Source organism: Exophiala viscosa (assembly GCF_022695815.1).
Source record: "Exophiala viscosa unplaced genomic scaffold EDD37scaffold_1, whole genome shotgun sequence".
Taxonomy (NCBI): Eukaryota; Fungi; Ascomycota; class Eurotiomycetes; order Chaetothyriales; family Herpotrichiellaceae; genus Exophiala; species Exophiala viscosa.
In genome coordinates, this window is record NW_026944353.1 from 2496188 (window position 1) to 2520455 (window position 24268).

At 51.0% G+C, this 24268-nt stretch overlaps 9 protein-coding genes across 9 annotated transcripts; 4 read left to right on the forward strand and 5 right to left on the reverse strand.

Moving 5' to 3' along the window:
- Positions 1-1303: 1303 nt before the first annotated feature.
- On the reverse strand, positions 1304-1925 carry EDD37DRAFT_604235 (signal peptidase I; the record flags this gene model as incomplete). The annotated part of the gene is made up of 2 exons (XM_062814719.1): positions 1304-1544; positions 1600-1925. The coding sequence occupies 2 exons, from the start codon at positions 1923-1925 to the stop codon at positions 1304-1306; spliced, it is 567 nt and encodes a 188-aa protein (XP_062675229.1).
- Positions 1926-2099: 174 nt separating this feature from the next.
- On the reverse strand, positions 2100-3545 carry EDD37DRAFT_48198 (uncharacterized protein). Its single transcript, XM_062813243.1, has 2 exons — positions 3223-3545; positions 2100-3166 (listed from the first exon to the last, which is right to left on the reverse strand). Exons 1-2 carry the CDS (start codon positions 3371-3373, stop codon positions 2274-2276), a joined length of 1044 nt encoding a protein of 347 aa, XP_062675230.1. The 5' UTR covers positions 3374-3545; the 3' UTR covers positions 2100-2273.
- Positions 3546-5480: 1935 nt separating this feature from the next.
- On the forward strand, positions 5481-6239 carry EDD37DRAFT_645102 (uncharacterized protein; the record flags this gene model as incomplete). Its single annotated transcript, XM_062817599.1, has 1 exon — positions 5481-6239. One exon carries the CDS (start codon positions 5481-5483, stop codon positions 6237-6239), a length of 759 nt encoding a protein of 252 aa, XP_062675231.1.
- A 143-nt stretch (positions 6240-6382) lies between these two features.
- On the reverse strand, positions 6383-7119 carry EDD37DRAFT_48195 (uncharacterized protein). The gene has a single exon (XM_062813241.1). The coding sequence runs from the start codon at positions 7067-7069 to the stop codon at positions 6527-6529; it is 543 nt and encodes a 180-aa protein (XP_062675232.1). The 5' UTR covers positions 7070-7119; the 3' UTR covers positions 6383-6526.
- A 948-nt stretch (positions 7120-8067) lies between these two features.
- Positions 8068-8703, reverse strand: EDD37DRAFT_604239 (uncharacterized protein; the record flags this gene model as incomplete). The annotated part of the gene is made up of 1 exon (XM_062814720.1): positions 8068-8703. The coding sequence occupies one exon, from the start codon at positions 8701-8703 to the stop codon at positions 8068-8070; it is 636 nt and encodes a 211-aa protein (XP_062675233.1).
- Positions 8704-9809: 1106 nt separating this feature from the next.
- EDD37DRAFT_48096 (uncharacterized protein) lies at positions 9810-10901 on the forward strand. The gene has a single exon (XM_062813228.1). It carries the CDS (start codon positions 9939-9941, stop codon positions 10821-10823), a length of 885 nt encoding a protein of 294 aa, XP_062675234.1. The 5' UTR covers positions 9810-9938; the 3' UTR covers positions 10824-10901.
- Positions 10902-12026: 1125 nt separating this feature from the next.
- EDD37DRAFT_645105 (uncharacterized protein) lies at positions 12027-12786 on the forward strand (the record flags this gene model as incomplete). Its single annotated transcript, XM_062817600.1, has 3 exons — positions 12027-12121; positions 12367-12464; positions 12539-12786. The coding sequence occupies 3 exons, from the start codon at positions 12027-12029 to the stop codon at positions 12784-12786; spliced, it is 441 nt and encodes a 146-aa protein (XP_062675235.1).
- A 2548-nt stretch (positions 12787-15334) lies between these two features.
- Positions 15335-18090, reverse strand: EDD37DRAFT_671157 (fungal-specific transcription factor domain-containing protein; the record flags this gene model as incomplete). The annotated part of the gene is made up of 3 exons (XM_062819395.1): positions 15335-17082; positions 17130-17687; positions 18016-18090. The coding sequence occupies 3 exons, from the start codon at positions 18088-18090 to the stop codon at positions 15433-15435; spliced, it is 2283 nt and encodes a 760-aa protein (XP_062675236.1). The 3' UTR covers positions 15335-15432.
- Positions 18091-21664: 3574 nt separating this feature from the next.
- Positions 21665-23740, forward strand: EDD37DRAFT_48386 (MFS general substrate transporter). Its single transcript, XM_062813263.1, has 3 exons — positions 21665-22024; positions 22072-22199; positions 22253-23740. The coding sequence occupies exons 1-3, from the start codon at positions 21842-21844 to the stop codon at positions 23565-23567; spliced, it is 1626 nt and encodes a 541-aa protein (XP_062675237.1). The 5' UTR covers positions 21665-21841; the 3' UTR covers positions 23568-23740.
- The last annotated feature ends 528 nt before the right edge of the window (positions 23741-24268 follow it).

The window sequence follows — 24268 nt, forward strand, 5'->3', positions numbered from 1 at the left end:
GTTGACATGTGATGGGCGATTCCGGAGCAATATTGAATCTGAACATATCGCAGTAAACTGCTCTGGTAAACTGATCGGTTTGCAATATGACACGGCGCAAGAAGAATAGTCGTCAGCTCGCAATGGATCCCGACGCAGTGTCGTTGTCGGGTGTTCTTTCTTACAACCGAATTTGCCGAAGAACACCACGACCCTGCTTGCAGAGGGTCGCAAAGGCGACGAACAGATCGCGAAGCCGCAACAGGATGTTTGACAAATATTGTTGCAACAAAAGATAAGAGCGGCAAAAGTCCTAGGAGATTGAGGTGCGTGGCGCGCAGTTCCACCCTGGCGCTAAACTTGGAGTCGTTTGCACAAAAGGACGCCTTGCTATGCACCCTCTGTTTGTTGTTGCACAGATATTCAATATTAGACTTGGTTGTACTGTCGATGAGATATGCTGCTGCTGCTGCTGATGATGATGATGATGATGCGCTTCAGAATAGGAGAAAAGGTATGAAGGAACACAAGATTTGAGACATGGAAAGTCAGAAGGGCACCATCGAAATGTTCAGCTGGACTAACCGGATTTCCATAAACGAAGCTGGATTGGAGGTACAACAAATCACTTGCATCCGGCGCCAACCACCAACTTATTAGTCTGCGGCTGATTAACACAAAAAGACAGGGGTCAGGTTCCTCTTGCGTGGCCTCTCACTATGGTAGGGCTTATCTTTGCTCGCCTAGGTGCCGTGGGTGCCAAAGGTATCCCAAGTCAAAAGCCCCCATATGTCTTCCGGACATCGTAATTGGACCCTGGCTAGTTTCTTGGAGATGAATGGGAGGCCTAATTAGTCGATGACGACTTTTGACCCTTACGAGGACGGAATCGCTTGCTTGGGATATGTGATCATATCATAATTGTTTTTGGGAGGTCGACATTTAGTCGCACTGTGAGCGCGGGCGGGTGCAGTCCTTTGCGCGACTCTGGGACCAGGTCATCGCTGAACAAGGCATGACAACTCTCATTCCACGCCTGGTCTAGACCCAACCCACCCTTCCAAGTCCAGAGCCGAGCCTCAAGAGAGTCGACAGGTACACTTCTCCGCAGGATGGAAGGCCGGGAAACGGTAATATGCCGTTGGCCGTTCGGCGCACAACTTCCGCAAGCCTATGTGCCAGCGGATGCTTCAATCGAGGCAATTGGCCTGATTGACATGGAATCTCATTCAGGCCATGCGGTCCGCCAATATGACCTGCCCTGAAGCGAGGTCGTCCTAGCGTTTGGTATTGACGGTTGAACATCTCAAGGAACAGACTGTCTCTATTCTCTTTGCAGAATGACCATCAGACCCATGATCCCAAGCATCACAGTTTTCAGCCATGGATGTTCACTGAGCATAATGGTGACATATCCCACACCCGGCACATATCCGCGAACACTGCCAATGATGTCTTCCTCATTGTCCAGATAGCTCTGGCCCCTTGCATATAATTCTGTATCGTCGGCCACGTTGTTGTCGCCTTTTGTAAGCAGCTTAGGGGATGTTTGAGACAGATGGCCGCTGGAATAACGCGTCAGAATCGACCATCTCATGTAGAAATGGGGGAACGAGATACCTTTGGTTCGCCTTGACAGCGACTGCAGGTGTATGGCTTCGGACGACGCGATGTACAATGGGAATGTCCTTGCCCTTGACGTTGTAGACCACAATTTCTCCCACCTCCGCAGTCTTGTCTCGGTTCCACAGGAAGAGTAAATCACCTCGTTGAAAGGCAGGCTCCATGGATCCACTCAGAACCACGACTATGGGTGACGGAGAGTCTGAGATGACCGAGAGGGATTTCCATAGCATGAACGCGGTGGACAGAACGAGGGCAAAGTTGAGGACTTGAGACAGCGACTGGCGTGGGTTGGACAGGTAGGGAGCGAGGAAGGGCAACATGGCGGCGGTGATGGCTTGCCTGTTGGCAAGTGGGATGGTATCAAAAACACAGATCCGGCGAGTACATCTGTGTCAACTGATCACACTTTGGTGTAATATATGTTGGTTCGCATGCGGAGGAAGCCAGGCTGGCAGAAGTACAACAAACATGCGCCCGAGGTTCTCCCGTTTCCTGGCTTGCTAGATAGTCATTCCTAGGGTCGTCCGCACAAGTGACTCGTTCTTTTCTATCACTTCGTGCGATAGGTCAGACTGAATATCGGCAGACATTGATTCTGTTTCCTGCGTTCCTAGGTCTTACGCGTGAGGATTGTAAGCCACAGTCCCCATCTACAACAGTATAGGTAATCAGGCAAAACTTATTGGGGGCTCTCCACGAACACCTCTCCATGAATTGGTGGCAGCTTCCAGACGAAAGGCGCCTTTGACAAGACCCGGCCAATCCTGCACAAACCCTTCTGTGACTTCCCAGCTCTCCACACAGTCTGGCTGTTCCCACAGCACGAAGCCGTGTCGCAACGGAATGTCGATTTCGTGCCATGTGTTTCTCCCAGCGATGGTAAAGCACAACCTACCCTGGTGTGCGGATTCATGGTCTCGCCAGCAATTGATCGCGTTATCCCGGACCACAGCATCAGGAAATATGTCGAAACATGGATGATGTGGCACAGTACGTTGCAAGAGTGTGGGATGAAAGTCGGGTGCAATGACTGAGATGTCAAGTCCTCCGGCGATGAAAGGGCTGGGACAATCGTCGAACAACATCTGCCGACAATCAAGCCGCAAGTGTTTGATGTTCTTACTGAGTCCTCGGAAGACATTGTAGTACACCAGATTGATGAGATGGTCCATCGGAAGAGGATGAGGATTCTGAATATTCAGGAAACTCAACAGGTGTTCCTCGCAAATGACTGCATCTGACACGTTCTCAGCATGTTCAGGGCTAGGTATCCTGCCCAATTCGATTCCGCTGAGGCCGCTTTGCAACCAGGTCTCCTCAAAACGTCGACACCAGCCACGCAATGGATTCAGTGATGTGGACATCTGCTCGGATTTGTGCAAGACCGCTTTTGAAGGAGTGAAAAACGCGTTGAGACTGATTGATTCATGCCATCTTGCACCGCTCGCTCCTGCAACGGAGAAAACATGAACTCCGGGAAGTCTTGATCGTCGCGCCTGCTGTGGGATATCGCGATCCGGGTGACTGTCTCGCATACGGTTCTGCTCGGTCTGACGCTTTCCTGTCAACCCTTTGTCAATTCATCATTTTAGCAAACCTGTGGGGAGAGAGGCGCACTGTATGCTCTCCTGTTCAACCTATTCTGCAATCGGCGTCGCTCTTTGATGTCTGTCTTGCCAGCCCAGATTTCGTTCACACTACGAGCTTCTGCATGTCTCATCATAGCAACATTGAGCGCTCCTGAGGCAGGCTCCTCACCTGATACCATCTTGGTCGCGCAATTGCATGCAGGATATTCAGTCCTGGTTTCCTCGACCACTATGTGTCTTGCACACGATGCAATATGTGAGAGTATATCCCTATTTCAATGGCCTCCTGCTTGATCGCGATTACTGCTCGTGACAGCAAGTGTCCATTCGAAAACACAGTTCTGACCAGCCAGGAAGCTGTCCAAGTACGGATGGGGTTGATGCATTTCCCAAGGACTGAGGGGACATTCTTGAACCTTTGATGTGGTGATTACTATTCAATATGCGTGCTGACATAATGACGACCGATCTGGGCATGCCCATGTTTACTCCAATGGGCATGCTGAGATCACCTCCCAGCAAGTCAAACGCACCTGTACATTTTCACCTTCAGCAAATCAGCCAAGCCAAGCTTCGTCAAGGAGGTCTCTCTGACCAGATCTCGTACACCATTGACAATCGCCGCTCCTCCACTGTCAAACTCAACATGTACTCTGAAAGGCCGCTTACCATGCTCCATGCCGACGATCCGACGAACAGCTTCGGCCACCGCTCCCGGATCAGCGTCAGGGGATATGACTCTCCCATGTCCCTCAAGACAGGCTGCGTCCCACCCTTTTAGAGGGCCTTCCATGTACTCCTCTTCCACTGCCGCGTCTCCAGGCTTCATTGCCGTTGCAAAATGGTTTGTACCTTTTGTGAAAGCTCCAGGAACGACGATTGACGTCTCGATACCATACTGCGTCAATTCAACAGCATAGGTTTGCGCCAAAGAGTCCTGGGCTGCTTTGGCCGCAAAGTATGGGGCCAAGAAGGGTGAACTGGGTCCGTGAGCACTGCTCGAAGACATCCAGACAAGCAAGCCTTTGCCAACTCGTCTCATATGCGGCAGGACTATCCTATTGATTCTGTGTCAGGAGAGGCAGTTGACCTCGTACATCTCCAGGAATTGCTCCGGAGTGAAGGCTTTAGCAGGTCCGAAGGTCATGTGCCCTTTTGGACACTTCAGTACAGAATGAGGTCCAGGCGGGAGCACTTACCAGCGTTGTGGACCACAACGTCTATGCGACCCTCGACAGCCATCACCTTGTCAACTGCATCTTTGATCGATTGATCCCTGACAACATTGAACGATGCCTCGCAGTTGGCAGTGATTCCCCTCGGCGAACGCTGCTGCCTCTTGATATTCCGAGGTCGTGTCGTCGTTGGGCTGGAGGAAGCCTGCATAGACGATATGGCCCGACATTGCAAGTGCCCTGGCTGTCAATGCGCCAAAGCCACTCGAAGCGCCGGTGACTATGCAGACCAGTTGTCGAGAAGCCATGATGACTTTTGATATCACAAGTGCCCGAGAAATCTTAGTTACAAAGAGTCGAGTATCATTGCGACTCACCTCGACCTCAGTCACATATATCACAGAAGCAAAGCCTCACGATCCATTTTAACGAACATATTGGCGGGCACATTCTTGGCTGCTATGGCGTTATGGTACACATAGCGGACATTGCAGATTCCTCAATAGGCATGATGTACCAGGACGTTCAGTACGCTTCATGGACACTCAATTGTACAATGGAAACGAGTCTCACAAACTCCGTGTCAGAACCCCTTTGTCCGTGGCGCCAATGACAGCGCTTGAGTCAGAATTTGCATCAGCAAGCATGCCGACCAGCCAGTCAATCACAGTCACCCCGAAGAGGTCCTCGGTGGACATCGCGGTCTTTACGGAGTTGAACGGTTTCCTGTTTGGGAACCACCCTTACACGAACCTCTCCTTCGCGTGCGATACTTTCAGCTGCACCTTGTCGACCTTCTTTCAACCATACGCGCACTATTCAGCTACATCACAGGGCAAAAGGAAAGTTATGCCGCCTACCTCCACTGTGACAGACCAGATGTGTCTAGACCTTCGGCGACATGATTCGCATTGCTATCGTTCCCGGACAACCTACGAGGGAAGCGATACATAAGTCCGGAAGGTAGGGAATATATAAGGTCAAATCGGTCATCCCATGAAACACTTCCTCCTAGCCTACATCGATCACAAAGAACCCCTATCGACGGTATAACATCAAGAGAATCTATTCAAAGAACAACCAAGCAGAACCCCAATCCCATATCAGCAACATGTCGACCACAACACCCCTTGCCGGCAAAGTAGCCCTCATGACAGGGGGCTCCAAGGGCATCGGCGCCGCGACCGCCACCGCCCTCTCCAAACTCGGCGCAAAAGTCATCATCAACTACAACTCGGACTCCGCCGCCGCCGACACACTGGTTTCCCAACTCGGCGGCGCCCCCCAGAATGCGCTGGCAGTCCGCGCCGACGCAAGCAACCTCTCCGGCATCGAAACCTTGGTATCCGAAACAGTCTCGCACTTTTCCAAAATCGACATCTTGATCGCCAACGCGGGCATCCTGCCAATGAAAGATATCGAATCCACAAGCGAACAGGACTTTGACCGCGCATTCGCCATGAACGTCAAGGGTCCCTATTTCCTTGTTCAGAAAGCCCTCCCGCATATGTCCCCGGGATCTTCAATCGTGTTATTATCGACCACCATAAATCACGCCAGCACCGTAACGCCGCCGTATACACTGTACTGCAGCACCAAAGGCGCGATCGAACAATTGGGCAGGTTGCTTTCCAGAGATCTCCAGGCCAAACACGGAATCAAAGTGAATGTGGTGGCTCCAGGCCCGACAGGGACGGACCTGTTCTACGAAGGCAAGAGCGAGCAACAGCTCAAGATGATCGCGAGTTTCAATCCGAATAAGCGCATTGGCACGCCTGAGGAAGTGGCGGATGCGATTGCTTTCTTGTGTGGCGATGGCGCGAGGTGGATCTCGGGCCAGACTATTTTGGTGAATGGTGGACAGGCTTGAGGTTGAAAGGTCCATCATGAGGTGTGGGTGACTCCCAGAATGTGTAGGTTCAGCAATTGACAACTAAAATTCTGGCAAGCTTTCGCTATGATCCAAGAAAGAAGACATAGATACCAACTTGACCAAGTCATGCGCAGCAACAGGCAAAGTTCGTACCGAGACCCCTTACAGCAATCGAACGCAAAATCTCAAGCTTCGTAAAAGAGCATTCCGAGACGATACGCCCAAAAAAATTCGTTTCATAACATTCTGGAAGAACCCCCAACCCCGTGCAATGCAGGTCCAGCTCAGCCCTTCCCAGATGTCTTCAGATTCTTCAGCAATCTCTCCCTAACCCTCGCGGCTTGGGCCTCCTTCTCAGCCTCGTACTGCTTCAACTTCTTCTCGTCTTTCTTTCTCTGGTCCTCGTCGCGCCGTGGATCCCGTGGCGCATATCCATATGGAAATGCTTGGGCGGGAACCTGTCCTGGATCCGGTTCGACACCGGCGCGCAAGAGTGCGTCCCATTCTCCGCCGCCAGTAGCCCGCGGTGATTGGTCTACGACGTAAAACGTCTCCTGGAAGGTCTGCATGCCGCTCTCGTAGTACCAGCGAAGACAGATCGTGGATGCCGAAGTGTATGTCTTGCCATTGTGGTCAATGAAGGTCGTGGTGGGTCGTGTCTGAATTGGGCCACCAGTAGTCAGGGCCTTTGCCTTGGAGATGAGACTCTTCTGCAAGCTGCCATCGTAGACGGTGTTGGGTAGCTTGACGGCGTGTTCCTGGTCATCTGCAATGACGCAGATTTGGACTTTAGTGTTCGGAGCCTGTAGTAGACGTTCGTTAGCCATGCCACCGAAACTGAACTCGCAGACTGTCAAGGATGCCCTCGGTGAGGGATGGGAGCAGGTGGCGTACCATGTTGACCAGTGAGGCTGAGTGACGGAATAGTTGTGGACGACGGCTCTGCCACGAACGATATGAAGCTTCGAATTGAGGATCCGGCAACAAAGCACTCGGCGTCGGTGGCGAATCTTTGCGCCCCGTTGCCATCCTGTTGTATGCTGGGTCCACAGAATGAAAGATCACACCGATGCGCAAGGCCTCAAGTTATTCTTATTGGGCAGACTCTGTGCCCAAGGCCAGATTGAAATGTCAGTGTGTTGGCGGGATAGTATTGGAAGATATGTTGCTTTTGATATACCTCAGTAAGGACGTCTGTCGAGTAGCCATTGCTCAACAGTACATCCTTGTCAAGAGGAACCTCAAGCCATCGATGCTGCTGCTTTCCGCGGCTTAGTGATGTCCAGAGTCACCTCTCATGTTGCTCGATTTGTCACTGAGATACGGAAGTCCATGGAAAGCGACGAGCAGGTGTTGACAGGTGGAACAAAAACTTTTGTAGGTACAAAAAGGAGCAGTCTATCGCTTTTGCCGGTGATTGCGGCTTGAAAAATGTTCAGATGACCATGATAGCAAAGACGATCCCGGAGACGCCTTGAGCGTTCCATCCTTTGGAACCTCAGCACAGATCTTTCGTGTAACCTGGCGCCCAAAAGTGCTGCCGCAGACCCTTGAATGTTGGCCGAAACTCACCATTTTCGGTCTAGATCCAGATACGATGAAACCCTTGTCATACAACTCCGCATCACCACATTGTGGCGGACAGCCATTCATTGCCGTTGTGCTTGTGTTCAGTCCAGGTGGTACATTATAGATTCCATTTTCCCATGTAGAAGACACCTGCGTTGGAATATAACTCCGTCAGGGGTCCGTGGTTCGACGTTCCAAAAGTGACGTCTCAAATACTCGCGCATATGTCCAAGAGTATATCGTGGTGTAGGAGGATTTATTCACGTTCGGCGTTGATTCTTGCTGTTGCTTGATTTTTCCAATTGCTCTCGACCAACGCGATAAATTCCGTCCAGTTCTCCTCAATCCATGGCCGGCCGATGATACAGTCAAAGTTCGGATCCTTGCCACTTTGCAGGATATGAAATGGAGCACAGTGCTTGGATGATCTACCAGCAGAGGCACCAGGAATGCTGAAGTGCCAATGAAGAAGCAGAGTGCCTGCCAATTTCCGGTACCCGCCAATGGAATGAACCAACCCATAGATTGGTTCTTTCTTCATATGGAGTTCGCTAAATGCACGATGCGAGATCAGGTTGAAATCGGCGCCGGTGTCAAGGAGCACTCTTCGAGATGTTGTCGCCGGGCGTGATCGGCACCCGGGCAGGGCGTTCCAGATGTCCAGCTGTATGATCATTGTCACAATAAAGGGGTTGAGTTGTGGCCCCATGGAATTGGTTAACATGATTCTGCGGGGACGACTTGGGACAGTACGCTTGACGAGTACATTTTCGCAATTCGCAGAGGTTTTTCGGGTACAGGAGAATATGACCTCGCGTCCTCGAACGACCTTCATCGGCAGCCTTTGGCTTCTTTCATGCTTATCCTCGAAGTTCTGCCGAGGATTCCTCATGGTCTTCGATTTCGGCTCTGCATACGGCATGGAAGCCGGTATGAACGCATATATCCAAGACCAAGACAGGTTGAAGATGGAATGATCGTGCTGTCCCTGCATGTGGGCGGATGCACTTGGTTGACCCGAGCAATGGTATTGATACCTTGAGACGTCAGGTACCAGCGGGCGACATTCTACCACCGACATTGAACGGAAGGGAGAGGCTGCACTTGAAGCCCGATTGACGTCTTATAGAGGGATAACGAGCAGTCATTCCACTGTTTGAGGCCATCCGACCATTGCAGGTGGCTGCATCGTCGCACAAGGCCGGCTCGTCTCTCGACAAACCGCAATATGGCACCGCATTACAAACTGCTGCAAGCTTGATGTGAACCAGAACCTCCCATTTCGATCCACCCTGTAGCTGTCCGGGTGTATGAGACATATGAATGAGAATCACTTGCAGGAGACAGGTCTTTCCGAAAGGTTATTTCTGGACGCCGGTGTTGTCCTCGGGAAGAGATCCCATTATCGAGGGTCGGTGTCACCATAGTGGCCACTCGACTGTGATATGCAACCCACCTGGCCGAGGAGCGTTCACTCATATTGCCGTCGAAAACAGGTTGACTCCAGTTTCGAGTGAGAAGGTGGGAAGGAATAGTGCAGATAGACAGAAGTGGGACATTGTCAAAGATAATCTCACTGACAGTCTGCAAGCCGCTCTGTGTTCTTGATACTCGGCTGAATCAATGCAGCAATCAATCGTCCATGATCGAAAGTTCTCGCTGGAATCAGGAGACTTCTTGTATACGTTCGGCACTCCGACAACTGAACAAGAGTGCCATGCTGTGCTCGTATTCGGCCTGAGTACAACCACGTGCCTCTTTAAGCATGGCTCCCAATGGCGTAAGAGGACTCGTATCTTGACTGTAGCTTGCAAACCAGAGTTCGCCGGAGTTGACGGGCTCTCTGAGCAGTGTAACCGGCAACAGCATGCTGTGGCAACGCAACGGAAAATCTCCGACGTGTTCGCGCAGACAGGGTCCGCTGCTTCATGCCTGCACGCTACGCCCGCTGGCTTGTCTTGGGTATCCATGCAGAAGCGATGTCCCATTGGTGAACGCAAGTTGCAAAGTTGGACAAGCACACAGTCGCCCGCCATATAAGCAGTCATCCCGCTGATTGTACTCCCACAGAACACCCGCCCCTGAGTCTGTCAGTTTGTATCCAGATATTTGCCTTCTTGCCTCGCAATGATGACGGGATATGGTGCCCTGGCCTCGATGATGGCAAGCCATCAAGACATCGAAGCCTTCAGGAAATTCTCCAGCATGAATGCCGAAAACATTCTTCATATGCAAGCGGAGCTGCAGCACCTTGAGATGGTCATTAATGAAATCAGAAAGATGCCGGAGCTGAACAGTTTTGACCGAATTTGGATCGAATGTCCTGAACACATGTCAGAAGACGATATTCGGAAAATCTTTGAGCGGTCAAGAACCCTGCTAGATCAGTATTGCAAGTGTTTGATTCAGACCACTGATCGGAAGACTTGCGCTGACGGTGGCACAGATCGGACCATTCTGCAAACAGCTAAAGTCAATGCGTTGAATCCTCCACCGAAAGACAATTTAGAGCTGCGGAGGCGGTGGTACGACGAAGAAAGTGGTGGCGATGCGTTCTTGCATGGGGTCGAAGCAGGCATCTTCTGCGACCGAGACATTGAGAGAGATCTGATGACTATAAAAGAAGACATTGGGAGAAAAGATCCGTTGGCCAGATTCTTGAGTGACAGAATAGTGCCATTATATCACCGTATGGTTGGACATCGAATTCACCGGTCAATGGCAGAAAAGGCATTCCGACAAACCTGGGAATACCGATCAGAGACTCTGGTACAGATCGCCAACACGTTTTGTATGATCCTGTCGGCAGTCATTCCGGCCTTCTCAATCCTGGTTCTGTTCAGCGTACAGAGCATCGAGGGTCGATTGATAGCGATATCAGCCATGAGTCTGGTATTCTCATTGGTGATGAATGTGATTGCTCAAAAACGAGCCGACGTGTTCATGTCTACCACTGGGTTCGCAGCTGTGCTTGTGGTGTTTGTTGGAAGTGCAAATGTAATGAATGGTTGAGGAAGGATCTCAGGGGATACAAATGGTATGGCAAGAAATCGCCGAAGGCAGGACGGTGACACGTGAAGAGAGGCAGGGGGTCAGGTTTGGCTATCAGGCACCTCGTCGGTGACACTCAGTTGGTGAGATGTGTTATGACGGAATGAGGAGTGGATGCTAGGACTTCTGACCGGTTTGGGATGTCTGCAGATGGCATGGATTCATATTCCGGCTCCTTGCTTTGGATATGTAAGGAATCGTCGATATTGCGAACAACTGGAACTGGAAAGACAGGATGATGAGTGGATTAGTCCAAAAAGTGCAGCAGAAGAAAGTACGAGTATTGTGGTACTCATGCAAGGCAGGTCGGAACCGGAAGAACGTGATGGAGAATCGGATGGCCTGATGCAAGCGTGTGTGGAAGTCAGTTGTGAGAAACCGTGAGAAAGGAGAAGATGATGACGATGATGGAGAGGAAATGCACCAAATGAAAGAGAAATCGACCATGACGCTCTTCTCGTTTTCATTGGCTGTCAGTACACTCACGTGGGCTTGGCACTTCGCTTGACCTTCCGCATTTATTTCTTCGGATGTACTGAGGGGCTCCCGAGCTGCGGCTGCGTAAGACGCCAAAAGAGCAAAGAGAAGAGAAGGAAAGCAAACAACCAAACCAGCAACCAGCCCTGAGAAAGGGGGGCCAGAGCTTCTTCTCCCCTTTCCCCGGCCAGAGCTTGAGCTTCCGTAGCTCTCCCTCCCTCCCACTTCCAACTCTCTCCCTCTCTCACACACACTCTCTGGCATCTGCTCCTCAGGCCCAGCCTCTGACCACCAGAGCTTCCACTGACGCCAGTAGCCTGGAAGCTCGTCCCTCGGGGTCAAGCCGACTGCCCACTCTCTTGCGCAGCATGCCTCCTCCCTTTTCCTACTCGCCCCTCTTTCATGACCTTTCGCCATTTGGTCCTGTCTTGTTCCCGTCCCTGTTCCTCTCGGCTCTGCCCTGAGCCCTGACCTGACGTCTTGCCAGAAGCTCCCCCCAGGTCCCAGATCGTTTCTCAGCCGTACCTCATACATATCCTACTTCAACCCATTTCTCTGTCTCCTTTCTCATCTCCCCCTTTTCCCTCCCATATCCCTAGCTTGCTTGTATCCAGGCCAGTCGTCTGCCTTAGCCAGGTCATCAACAACCTTCAGACCTTCTAGACTTGCTCTACTTTGACCTACACAATGCCTCCTCGAAGAAGTCGCCGCGACGAAGAGGACGAGGAAGAGGAAGAAGAGCTCCAAGCCCTTCCCAGCGATGACGAAGAAGAGGAAGAAGAGTGAGACATATCCCTGCTATGGCTTTGCTTGTTTGTTTGTTCCTGTTGGCGACATCCAGCTATATTCTCATGCGACTGGCCTGGGACTGCTTGATTGTTTCTCTCAGCATCTAATTGTCGGACCATGTGCGCCAGTGTTCTCATGCTCCTGCCGCTGTTGCTTTCTATATCTGTGCTTCATCCGTCCTCGCCATCCTGGGTGTGGTACTGGAGCTCGGCAGCTTGCTGACATGCGCCATTGATAGGTATGAAGACTCCGAAGTTGATGATGAGGAAGGAGAGGAAGAGGAAGACGAGGAGGAAGTAGAGGGAGAGGGAGAGGAAGAAGAGGAGGAAAAAGAGGGTATGTTATATTCTTACGGATGCCTCCGCCGTTTTGGCCCATCATGGCTGAAGCTAACCACTGCTCCCAAACAGCTCCTCCTGCAAAGAAGCGCAAGGCTGAGGCCGAACCCACCGAACCTGCTTCCAAGAAATCCAAGAAAGTGGATGATGAGGAGGAAGACGAGGAGGAAGACGTCGAAAATGATGCTCCTGAAGACGATGCTGATGAGCAAGAGCAAGAAGAAGATGAACCTGCCGTCAAGACGAAGATCATCAAGGGTTCCGAGAGCAAGACGGCCGCAGCTGAGGCCGAGACTGAGGACTTCGACGATGAGGAGTAAATAGCCATGGCTCCAGCCGGGGTTCACTAGGCCCTTTCTGCAAGCTTCTCCCTTCTGAAAAGCATCTTGATAGAACCGGAAAATATCTTGGCCAAAAGGGAACAATTCTTCAACAAGGACGCCGTACCGGAGTAGCCAAGTTTTGCTTGGATTTTCCCTGTCGTACTTTCTCATGCTGTACTCCTAGAAAATGTATGAGATATTCTTTCGCCAAGCTTGTGGATGGATTCACCCATTAGCCAACTCCATCAATGTCCTGCTCCAAAATTCCATCTCTATATCTATAGTACCTGCGGAAACGAAGGGCACAGATATCTGTTGATCAAAACACCTCTTACTGCCTACTGGTCAAACATCTGCAGCTTGAGTTATCGTGGCCAAACTTCCTCAAAGCCTTTGTGGACACGTGAAGCCTCAGACCCAGCATTATCACTCCATGTCGGCGGGCATCTAACAAATCATGCACCTCATGGCAGACACATATCGCCTGACGCGTCCCCCAATACCTCGCCGAAGCAATGCCAGTGTTGAACAAATCATCTCATCTAGAGGAGTATCTTCTGCAGATGTTGCTATACGGTCCTTTCAGCCCGCATAGTGATTATTCAGCCTAAAGGTGGGTGAGGCCGTCTTGCTCCAAAGAAAGGGTCGACCTCTTCGCTCTCATATCCAGCTAATATGCTATGCAATGTGTATGGCGAGTGTTCGCGGACACGTGGTTCTTCTCCCGGTCTCCGCAGACATCAGGGCGAAATGCGAAGAACTCTGGTTGTCCGTAAGCATTCTCGCCCCTCGTCTTACCGTGTCAGGGCAAGCACGCAACAGGAGGAGGTTCATTGCGCTACAGCACCATACTGTAAGTTGTGCGCCTAAATAGAGGTCGACTGCAAGATTCCTCCGTTTGACGTATGTTAGTCGAGTTTCATGAGAGGTGCTGTGCTGCTTGACCTGTCGACCACTTGTCATCAACTATATCGACTTGATCTCCGCAAAATCAACATCTACCTACCACTGACTTCACGGCAAACTTCAGGGTATGGTTCTTGACTGGCTGCTCCATCGGTTTCGGCAAGGCTCTAGTACTCGGCGGAGTCAAGGTAATTTGCCTCAGCGGGAATGCTGTCAAACTCGAAAACCCGAGGAACGCTGGTGCTGTCACGATGGATGTTACATCACCCTTGGACGCTTTGCAAAAGCTCGCCGAAGAAGCGCATTAACACTATGGGATCATTGACTACCTCGTCGGCGGGGGGGACCAGCCGTTGGCCTTGACGAAGCCTCCGAGTGGGCTGTAGGAATGAACCGAAGACCGACAATCAAGCGTCCCCTCCTATGTCGGTTGCTCATCCCTTCGTCATGCTAATGTGGTCATCCATGTCCTGGACGGACGACTTTCCAGACTTGGTTTCGAACGACATCACTCTTTCTAGCTGGTGCAATACGGCTGTCTCCCTATCAGTCTCTCGCCCCCACACGGTCCATATGCAAGACTATCCAAAATTATATGATCATCCGGGTAAACATATCCCTCTTTCTCTTTACAACGCTTGTTCGACTAAAGTCATATTTTTGTTGCTGAAGGTATACGACGCCTTGCTGACACATACATAACGAGGCCCATGGACCTTTCCTTCATTCCCTTTTCGTGTCCTATACCATATTCGGACCCGAGCCTTGCACCCTCCACAGTCCACAATCACGAGGCTCTGGTATCCACCTGCCCCTTTCGTTGCTGGAAATCCTATTCTTGTTCTCTTTGTCTACGGCTCGTCTCGCTCGACCTCGCCTCGCATCCTACATTAGCTTACGTATTCGCTCAAGCCTTGCATATCTGATGCACGTGGGAAAGTTCCGGACATACGGTACGGCTCAATGTTATTTTTCGCTTTTCACGATCATCCAACAACTCGTACTGCCTGACGACGCTGAACTAAAGAAAGGCAATCGAGACAAGTCCCATTCTTTCTCATGCAAGTCTGACAGCCTTGTTGCCAGTACTTACACTAAAGCAGTAGGTGCCATAGTGGGTGCTGGCCTACTGAGGTCAATGCCCCAGTAACATCAACCCTATTTCCCCAGAGTTTACTACTTATAGCACAGGACGCCTCGTATGGAACATACCTCTTCCTCGTATACACAGCTCTCGCAAAACGTACACTTTACCTTTTCGTCCATAAATCTCCGTGGCTGGGGCTATGCTGGAGATCCTGCGACATACGTCACTTGAGGGTAATCACGATGATGGGTCTATCTCATCCTTTACGGCATAGACATGGTAGATCTTGTATCTCAAGTGTGAGCTCGAATCGCACATCAAATTGTTGGCGTTGGTCCAGTGTTTGCTGTACGCAAATGACATTACACTGTTATGATCTATATGCCTCCGTTGTGTCGAACGATATGCTCTTCCCAGCCAGCAAACCCCGTAACTCCATGGGAATATGCTTCTGAAGTCCAAAGGGAAAAAACGTAGAACCTCAACATGAGATGACCCGATTCGCTTGCTAATCAATCCATATGCTCCTTCCAATGCGCGCTCTTGTATATCTTTTCGCAAGTGATCATCCCCCCATCAGTTGATTGAAACCACAAATTGCCCTACTCGCTGTCATTCCTTCAAACACCGTGTTGCCATGCAAATCAGTTTCACATATGGACCGAACTGTTCTCGAAAGTATCCATGAAATTCCAGTCAATATCTCCAGAGTTCAGTCTCGGATGAGGATCCAGGTTGTATCCAAGTAAGGCAGTTCTAGCGTGGGGATCGACCTCGTTGCTTCCAAAGCTGTGTTCGGACCCTATGGGAAATTGTTGGCCTGGGAATGCCGGCAAGAAATCGTCAACTATGTGTGAAGACTCGGTGTAAAGACTGCTCCTGATCCCCGACGTCCATTGCATTGGAGCAACGAAAGAACCAGGAGTGTCTGGTCCAGAATAGCTTGCATGTCCGAGAGCTGCGTTGGAGAGTGCTTGGAAGGCGGTAGGTTGTGCTAGATCCAGCTGATGGCTGGTAAGTGTTGGAATGTTGAATTTCGGTGGTGTCGATCCATTCGAGTAGCTATGTCTTGCTTGTGCCTTGTGCCGTTCCAAGACCGCTTTCATTCTTTTCGTGATGATGGCGTTACTTCGTTCAAGTGCCGGCACCGCGTTCGAGGTCTTTTGTAAAACGTCCAACAAGAAGATCAAACCGTTCTTCTGCGCAGCCACGGCGGGATCGTCTCCTGGTTGACACTCTCGCTCAAACCGTAGAACGGCAATCGTGGCTGCGATGTACACGCTGTACGCGTTGAGATATGATACATGCGACAGCCCAAATGTATTAGCTTGCAGCATAATCAGATCATGAATTGCTGCTGTTGCTGAAATACACATCTTGTATGACCGTGCCGGTCCCGGAGCATTCATATCGCGTGCTCCGAGTACCACAGGTCTGTGCAAGAGAATCACAGTCGTGTGATATAGGAGGTTCAGCGACATTATGTGGACTGGAGGCGCCAGTGCCGGCATTTGATCTGGATTTATCCTCAGGTGAGCAGGTAAGGATATCAGCCAGTCGCGCAGGTCTCGTGATATCTGTGCGAAAGGGATCTCATTAGCTGCCTTGGTTTCTGCCGAGTGTTCTTCGTCCTCCATTTCACGTCTGGCAGCTGCTTCAGGAGAGTAAATGTTGTGCATCACATCGTTCAATATGGCACATAATCTGCAGAGTTGTCGAAAGCACGATACAACATAGCCAGGACAAGGGGGATAATTTGGGGCGTTTGCGACTTGAGGCCTAGGAGTTTCTCCATAGTACGGTGACCACAGATCGCTGTCGCTGTAGTCGTCCATGAAGGTTAGAGGCACTTCATCGGTATTTGGAGTAAAGCCAGGCATCCGTCCTAAATATAGAGACAGAATTTTATCCCAGGTGTAACAACTCCAGAAAAGACGTTTGCGAACTTCAATGTCTTCGGCTGTCAGACTCTTTACGAAGGACTGAAGTTTGTCGGTGGGCAGGTGAATCCCCATATCTAGAGCCATTCGAAAAGCAACACCTGCAAATGTCCAAGCTTGAGACGAATTCCCGAACAAAACCTCCCGTGCCGACTGTTGCAAGCAGGCTTGAATTGTAGTGATGGAACTCTTCTTCAGCATGTCCATGCTCAGGCCGAATCGGGCTTCCTCGGTCATTCGTTGCATGAAATCTGTGGCTGTCATGGACGCGCTGACGGAGCTTTGATGGCTTAGAACGCTCTGATATTGATCTTGGTACACGTCGTGATTGAGAAATCTCGCGCAATGAGCGTTTATGACCTGTAAACCGTCAGCGACGATCGAAGTCTTTTCCAGCCCGAATCTACCTTTAGCAGAGTTTCTGAGAAATAAGGTGGATCTTGTGCCCCTGGGGTATTCAGATCGACCATGGCCATACCTCGAGTGAATGCAGGTCGATATACGATGAGGAACAAAGGGTGCTGCCAGCACCAGTGGTATTTGAGCATCTCTTGCGAGATTTCCTTCGAGACATTTGCTTTGGCGGCTCCGTTGGCAATCGCGAAAGGCTCAATCTGTCTCTGGTGGTTGGCGTTCAAGATGAGATCTCTTCTCGCACGTTGGTCGTCCTGCACAGTTCCACTGACGTTCACCTGCGCGATATGGACGGGGGACCGCTGGCGCTGTGAAGAAGGAGGTTCGTAAATAGGGGATGTGGAATTGTGGAAGGCTATACTGCCGCTTTCGTCCATACTGATATCTGTATCCCATTTGACTTGGCGATTGCGTTGGGCAATGCTATTTGATCCTTGTGAAAGAGCGGTTTCGCTTGCAGGCGAATTTGCTGGCAGCTTCTTCTCATCCTGGGAAGTGGCCAAGGAGCCGATGGTCAGGCAAATCTCTGAAGTATAGACGCGGACTTGTTCCTACCCTTGTGAGCCAAGCTTGTGTTTTGGCTTGTCGTAATTGAGTTTTTAGTTCTTGAATCTCCTCTTCAAGCGACCGTACGTAGGCGAGGGATGGCGGCTTGTCATAGTGACATTCGTCTTTATATGCTATGCATCTGGAAGATGTTAAAATGGCGAATTTGCATGTGATCTTGACTCTCGGGTACTAACGTTGTACATTTTGGTGTTTTCCCATCGCATTTTGACTGTTCGCTGATCAGAACCGCTTGCGCGACAAGTATGACGGTCATAGATTTGCAGTGTCGGACGAAAGGTGAGGAGCATGTGCGGGCAATCAATGACATACCTTCCTGCGACGACAGCCACCACAAGTGGATTTCCGATGCTTCGACTTGGGTTTGGTCTCGTACTCGACGGGCATCTTGATGGAATGGACTTGTAGCTCGAGATGGTAGATTTCAGAGTCTGGATATTGGCCTTGTAATTATGACGGTCGAGCCTTGTAGGCACGAGGAGGCATATGCTAGATTTTCTCCTCACAGACTGCTCGAGTTGGAGATATGTCAGCGGAGCTTAAGACCCCTGCATCGAAACAAGCATGGGTTGTCATCCGACAGGCACAAGGCCAGGTGGGCTGAGCAGAAGCATTGCGTGGACCAAGATCAATTGGCAACTTACAAAACGGCATGCAGATGTGCGATAGCCGGTAGTGGGTGGGGTGAGGATGCGAAGGCAGCTAACCTCATCAAGTCGCTCTTGACATGGTACGGAAATAGCATGCTGGGGAAAACATACTAGCCCTTGGGAGTCACGGACGAGGAGGGGTGAAGGCAGAAACGCCAGAACGAGTCAGGTAGAAGGTGTCCAGCCAGTCAGCATAAGGTCGTAGGGTCGAAAGGGTCGAAAAGGTCGAAAGGGTCGAAAAGGTCGAAAGGGAAAGGTTTGCGAAAACGTCAAAGGAAGCCGAAATGTCTAAAGCCCACAGAAGAATTGTCGACTTCTTCGATTGACCGGGCGAAACCCCGTTTTGTTGTCAGGAGCAGTTTTCGAGGAAGTTATACGGTAATCAGCGAGGCCATTGCCGGTCAGAGGCGCCCTCGAGAGCATAGCCAGCATAGCCTAGCATCGAGATCGTAGCCGTTAGATGATGCTTAAGTCGACGTGATTAACCTCATAGAGATTAGGCATCAATGAGGTAAACAGCTAACACGACGTGGGCAGCGTCTTCCATGTCGTAAAGGGCAGGTGGTCCCCAAGACTCTCCGGGGCACACGGGCATGTACGGCTCCAACAGCGGTTGTGGAGACCCTGGTTAGTCGTAAGTACGCCCTTCCTCGCACTTGACCATTACTCATTAACGCAATGATTTGACCTTTGAGTAAGTAGCCTTTGCTCGATGATATCGCTGATCGCGATGAAATCACAAAGCGAACAAAGCATCAATTCCACCTGGACAGCGTCAGCAAAAGCCCTCCTGCCATGGCATTCGATCAGAGGATGCTGAGAAGTGCGAACACTCCCTTCCACTCAGGGGTCCTCTTCACTGCAATCCAGCATTGTGAAGCAGTAATGTCTGACCAAATTGAGGCATTTGCTGGTTAACCGAATGCAGGTTTGGCTGCTATGGCATAGTGCAGGCGGAACCGCATACCATGCCTACCGATCTCCTGCTATCAAGGAACGAATACGAGCTTCTAGCAAATCATCATTCTCACTCTTTCTTCCCAGTATAGCACTGTCAGCACTTTGTCGGACGCTCGCACCAGGCGGGTGGTCCCCAAACGCGTCAAGATTGCATAGCACCATCCTTAAATGCCACGAGGGAATCCACAGTGCACCCAAAGGTCGTGCAAATGTCCCCAGTTTTTTGCAAGGTTCGTACCATGGCGTTCCAACATCTGGAGAATCCTAGTCATCCTACACTTTCACGTCGGGAGAGTCTTTTCCTGATTCGACGCTTGACCACTCGCTACTGGGGATAGGCAAAACTATTTACCTGCATCAGCCTCGTCTGCTGACTGACTCGTTGCTGAAACATGCTGTCGGACATACTTTCAAGACCAACCTTGACAGAACGATGGTCTTCGGCCTGCGCCTACACCAGACCTCGTGTCAGCCTTGCGTTGTAATGTAAGAAAATGCTCTGCATAACAAAGATGAGCGGCCCCCATCAACAGGCGTGCCGGACCACCCCGACACCGGCCCTACTTCTGTATCGAGGGTCCTTCGCCGTGCGTGCACGCAGACCTCCTCATCTGCTGACGTCGGAAGTAGACAGCAAGGTCGGAAGGTAGTAGATACGCACTCGAAATTCGACACTGACATACCTTGCATGTGCAACATGTATGACCCATCGGGTCTGGTCAAGCATGTATGCAAGATTCTCTAGCGCAAAAGTGCTGGCGTCGTGTGCTCAGCCTTGCGTCGGATGTATCAACCTGTGCTTCCAAATTATGCAATGAAGCGGTCTGACTGCCTTCATATGGAATAGCATGCAGTAAGGACTCTAAAGTCCCTGCACCGCCTCGAAAGTCACTCTACCTGCCTCATTAGGTAGCAGGCACCATCCAGCACAGATTGACGGAGTCGACCATATGTTTCTCATGTACGTACTCTTCGAACTTTGATCGCATGACAGTCCAAGTCTATGCACAGGAACTTTTAGGGCATTCTTTATATGGCTACAGCACATCTGTGGCCAACCATATCAAATGGTAAGAGATTGGATTCCGCAAGCCGTTTTGGTGTTATCAGATGCTCTGGTAGGTGATCATCAATAAAGCAGAGCATTCGCTCTCCTAGCCCTGTCCTATAAACCCTACACGGAACAAGCATCTCGGCTTCCAGCTCCTTCCGGACGGCCAGGGGCCGAAATCAATCGCCGGGATGACGGTTCCGGCTTCATGGGCATGTCTCCACCTCATTCTAGAGTCCTGTATCATATGCTAACGTTAGAATCAACGAGTTACTCTTTTACCCAGATCTTTTGCATTGTCAGGATGGGCCATGACATGTAAGCCATCAACATCCAGTTTTACCTACCTGGTCATAGGTTGTGTCAGTCGACGGCCAAATAAAGTCGGGCTGGGTTAAAAAAACCCGGCGTCTGGTCTTCGCCGGTTCCTGGCGCTAGATCACATTGTGAATGGCTTTCCATGTCTCGTGGACCAAAGACCACCTGGTTGAGAAGGCTTGCTCTAGGCAATAACGTCAAGCCGCACAGAACTGACATTCATTACCGTGCATGTGAAGACGCTGTTGTTCCAAGCATGATCTCCCACACCCAGGATTTAATCAATCAAGCTGGACGGGGAGTGGCCGGCTAGATACCTCGGGGGATGGTACAAGATAATGCCGGATGAACGCCGGCCACGCGCAGATATTGAAGTGGTGCCCACAAAGCACTTGGGAGTACCTTTTGGCATCACTAGCTGATGGTTTTCAGGCTTCGATACCTACAGTATTCACCCCAGCAACATCTAGTGACCGCCCGTGCATTGTGGCTGTGCGACCGGCTAATCATTGTTTTACGGTGCATACTGTACCCTTTTTAGGCTACCCGAAAGCCTAGAGACCTTTGAGCAACACAGTCCTGACGGTGGTATGCAGGTACTCCTCTTGTTCCTGTTCATGCTACGGTCATGGTTCTCTGGTGTCTGCGCGTGCTGATGCCCCTGCAAAAAGTCAGCACAAGGTGAGGATAGACCCTTGCTTCCTTCTACACCGTTGTTTTCCTCCGTCTGCACATCCTTGCGGCTACGGCACCTCCCATCGTCTCCAAAAATGTCCCGGGAGCGAGACTTTCCCCCCAGACTGACTTTTCTAGCCTAGTGAGCCCCCGCCATAATCGTCATGCTGGCACGTTAACGCTTGCCTAGACTCAGTAGACATGCACGCTGCAGGACACGCACGCACAATAATTCATCGTTGGTCGCTCCTTCGCCTGGCTTGTTACCCGAAATGCGTCACGCCTGTATTCGACACGGCTCTTGAGCAACGCTAGTGCAAGCCTCGAAGAGCGGAGAAGGCCATCACCTTTTGATGGTCGACGGCGACCAACAATGCTCTTGATCAGTGCTGGTGGTGTGATAACATTGCGCATATCCTTGCGGCCGTCTTGCTCCCGTTCTCTCCAGATCTGGCTTGCTTCGTCTCACTAGCGACGTTCAAGCATGAGCGCACCAAATGCTGCGAAGAAAACTGATAGTGATGCTGGAATGTGGGTTGAAGACGAGATGAAAATCCAAAACCACAAGGACACAATGCCACGAAGTCATGAGCAAAAGAGCGAGCATTCAGGGCCAGTATCTGATGTTGATCCAGGCGACCCAATGAATTGGCCTTTATGGCTCAAGGCAAGTATGGAACGAACATCACAAGATCAACATACTGACTTTACTAGATTGTCATTCTTATCCAGACGTCCATTCTTGCTGCACTTGGCGGCCTCAATACAGCTGCCATTAACCCCGCATATGGGCTCCTTGCCAGAGACTTCGGTATCAACAAGGTCAGAGCCTCATACCAGACGTAAGTCCGCACCCCTGCAGACACCCGCAGTCCACTTATTGATTCCCTCAAAGGACTGTCTGCATCGCACTCAATGGCGCCGCACCATGGCTATGGATTCCGCTGTCCAACAAATACGGACGCCGTCCTGTCTACCTAGCTACCACCTTCTTGGGTTTTGCGTCCGCCCTAGGCTGTGCGTACACTCAGACTTTCGCTCAACTCATTGTCGCAAGAGTATTCAATGGTCTCTTCCCCGTGGCCTTTGCCTTGGGAGCATCCACCATAACAGACCTATTCTATTACGAACAGCGTGGCAGAGCCATGGGCTTCTTCACCGTCTTGATGACAACCGGAAGCCATATAGCACCCATTGTCGGCGGTCTCCTAGGGCAGTACTGTGGGTGGCGTTGGATATTCAAGTTCGTTGCCATCGTCGACGCCTTCATGTTGGTAGTGGCCTTCTTCTGCCTCCCAGAAACACTCTACATCAGACAAGCGGCGCAATCTCCTTCCAATCCCAGCGCGACGGGACCCACGAGTGAGAAAGCACCCAAACCCAAATTCAACAAAGCCATCTACTTCTCGTCTCTACGGCTATATTCACACTTTCCCCAACTCAAGCTTCGGCCAAATCAGTTCGTACTTCCAGCATTGAAGATGGCCAAATATCCATCCGTGACCTTCCCAGCACTATATTATGGTACTATATACGGGTTCGCCTCCATCCTTCCAGCCGTTACGGTTGCATCGATCTTCACGGAGTTCTTCCACTGGAACACGCTGACCATTGGACTCGCTTACGGAGGCTCACTAACAATCGGAAGCATCCTCGGCGAATGCGTCTCAGGCTGGGTCGTCGACACCATCGTGATACGAGAACGACGACGTCTCGGCCGTGATCCGGAACCAGAGATCCGCCTTCGAGCGATCTGGGCAGGAGAAGTGATTGTTCCTACCGGGCTTCTCATCTATGGCTTTTGTTTGCAATACCACACTGCCTGGATCGCACCCATCCTCGGCATGGGCATTGCATGCTTTGGTCTGCAGATCATCACGACGACAACGTATACATATGCCACCGACTGTTACAGGACGGAAAGTGGTGAAGTCGCTCAATTGTTCAACTTCATCCGTCAGGAAATCGGCATGACGTTCGCCTTCTATGCAGTTAACCTCGCAAACCATATCGGGTATCAATGGACGTTCCTCATGTTTGCACTCATCGGTGGAGGCTTGGCTTTTGTGCCGATGCTGCTTATCATAATCTACGGCGAGTCGTGGAGGAAGGAACTGGGGAAACCGGTCGGCGTCAATGCGTTTGACAGTATGCTCGAGGCAGGAGACGAGCGGAACCAGGCCCAGAAATGGGTGCGCAATAGCGTCTAACATACATTTGCGCTTACGAAGATACGACTCAACGATTACAATGAGATATGATGTGTGGGGAGATGGTCACGGATGAGCTGGGGCACACCATCTAAATTAATTATACCCCAGATCTCGGGTGCCAGACCGATCTGCATCCTGCAAGGCTGATCGAAAATTACGGCTTTTGAAGCTTAGAGCTTGCTCCGATCGATCCGAGCTTGCTTGCTTGCTGCACGTCAACAGGCTATTAGCACAACTGCATGACGGACACGAGGGTGCACCAGCATGGGTCTCGACGCCTAGTCAGGGTCATCGATCGTACGGCTACATCGCGCATCCCAGGACAGAAGCGAAGCGAAGCGAGATGGCGTGCAAATCTCAGATTGGGATACTAGTATGGTATGTCACGCCGCGCCGGAGTTTGAGCAGGGAGCCTGTCAGGCTCTGCCAATGCCATCGCGTTGGTGTTGTGTTGTCCGGAGAGACGCCGGGCCCAACAGTCACAGTCACGGTCACCGGGCACGTACTGTAACAATCTTATCAATGGGCGCATACAGTCACTGTAGACCATGAAATGTCACTGGTGGTCGCAATCTGCGGAAGAAGCCGCACTTGGCTCTCAGGTGTCATGGTCAAGGTCGGATTGCAGAGTAAGGTGTCCTAGGATATAGCAGTAGCACGACCAAGAGGTTCAGCATGGGTGGAACGTTTATACTATA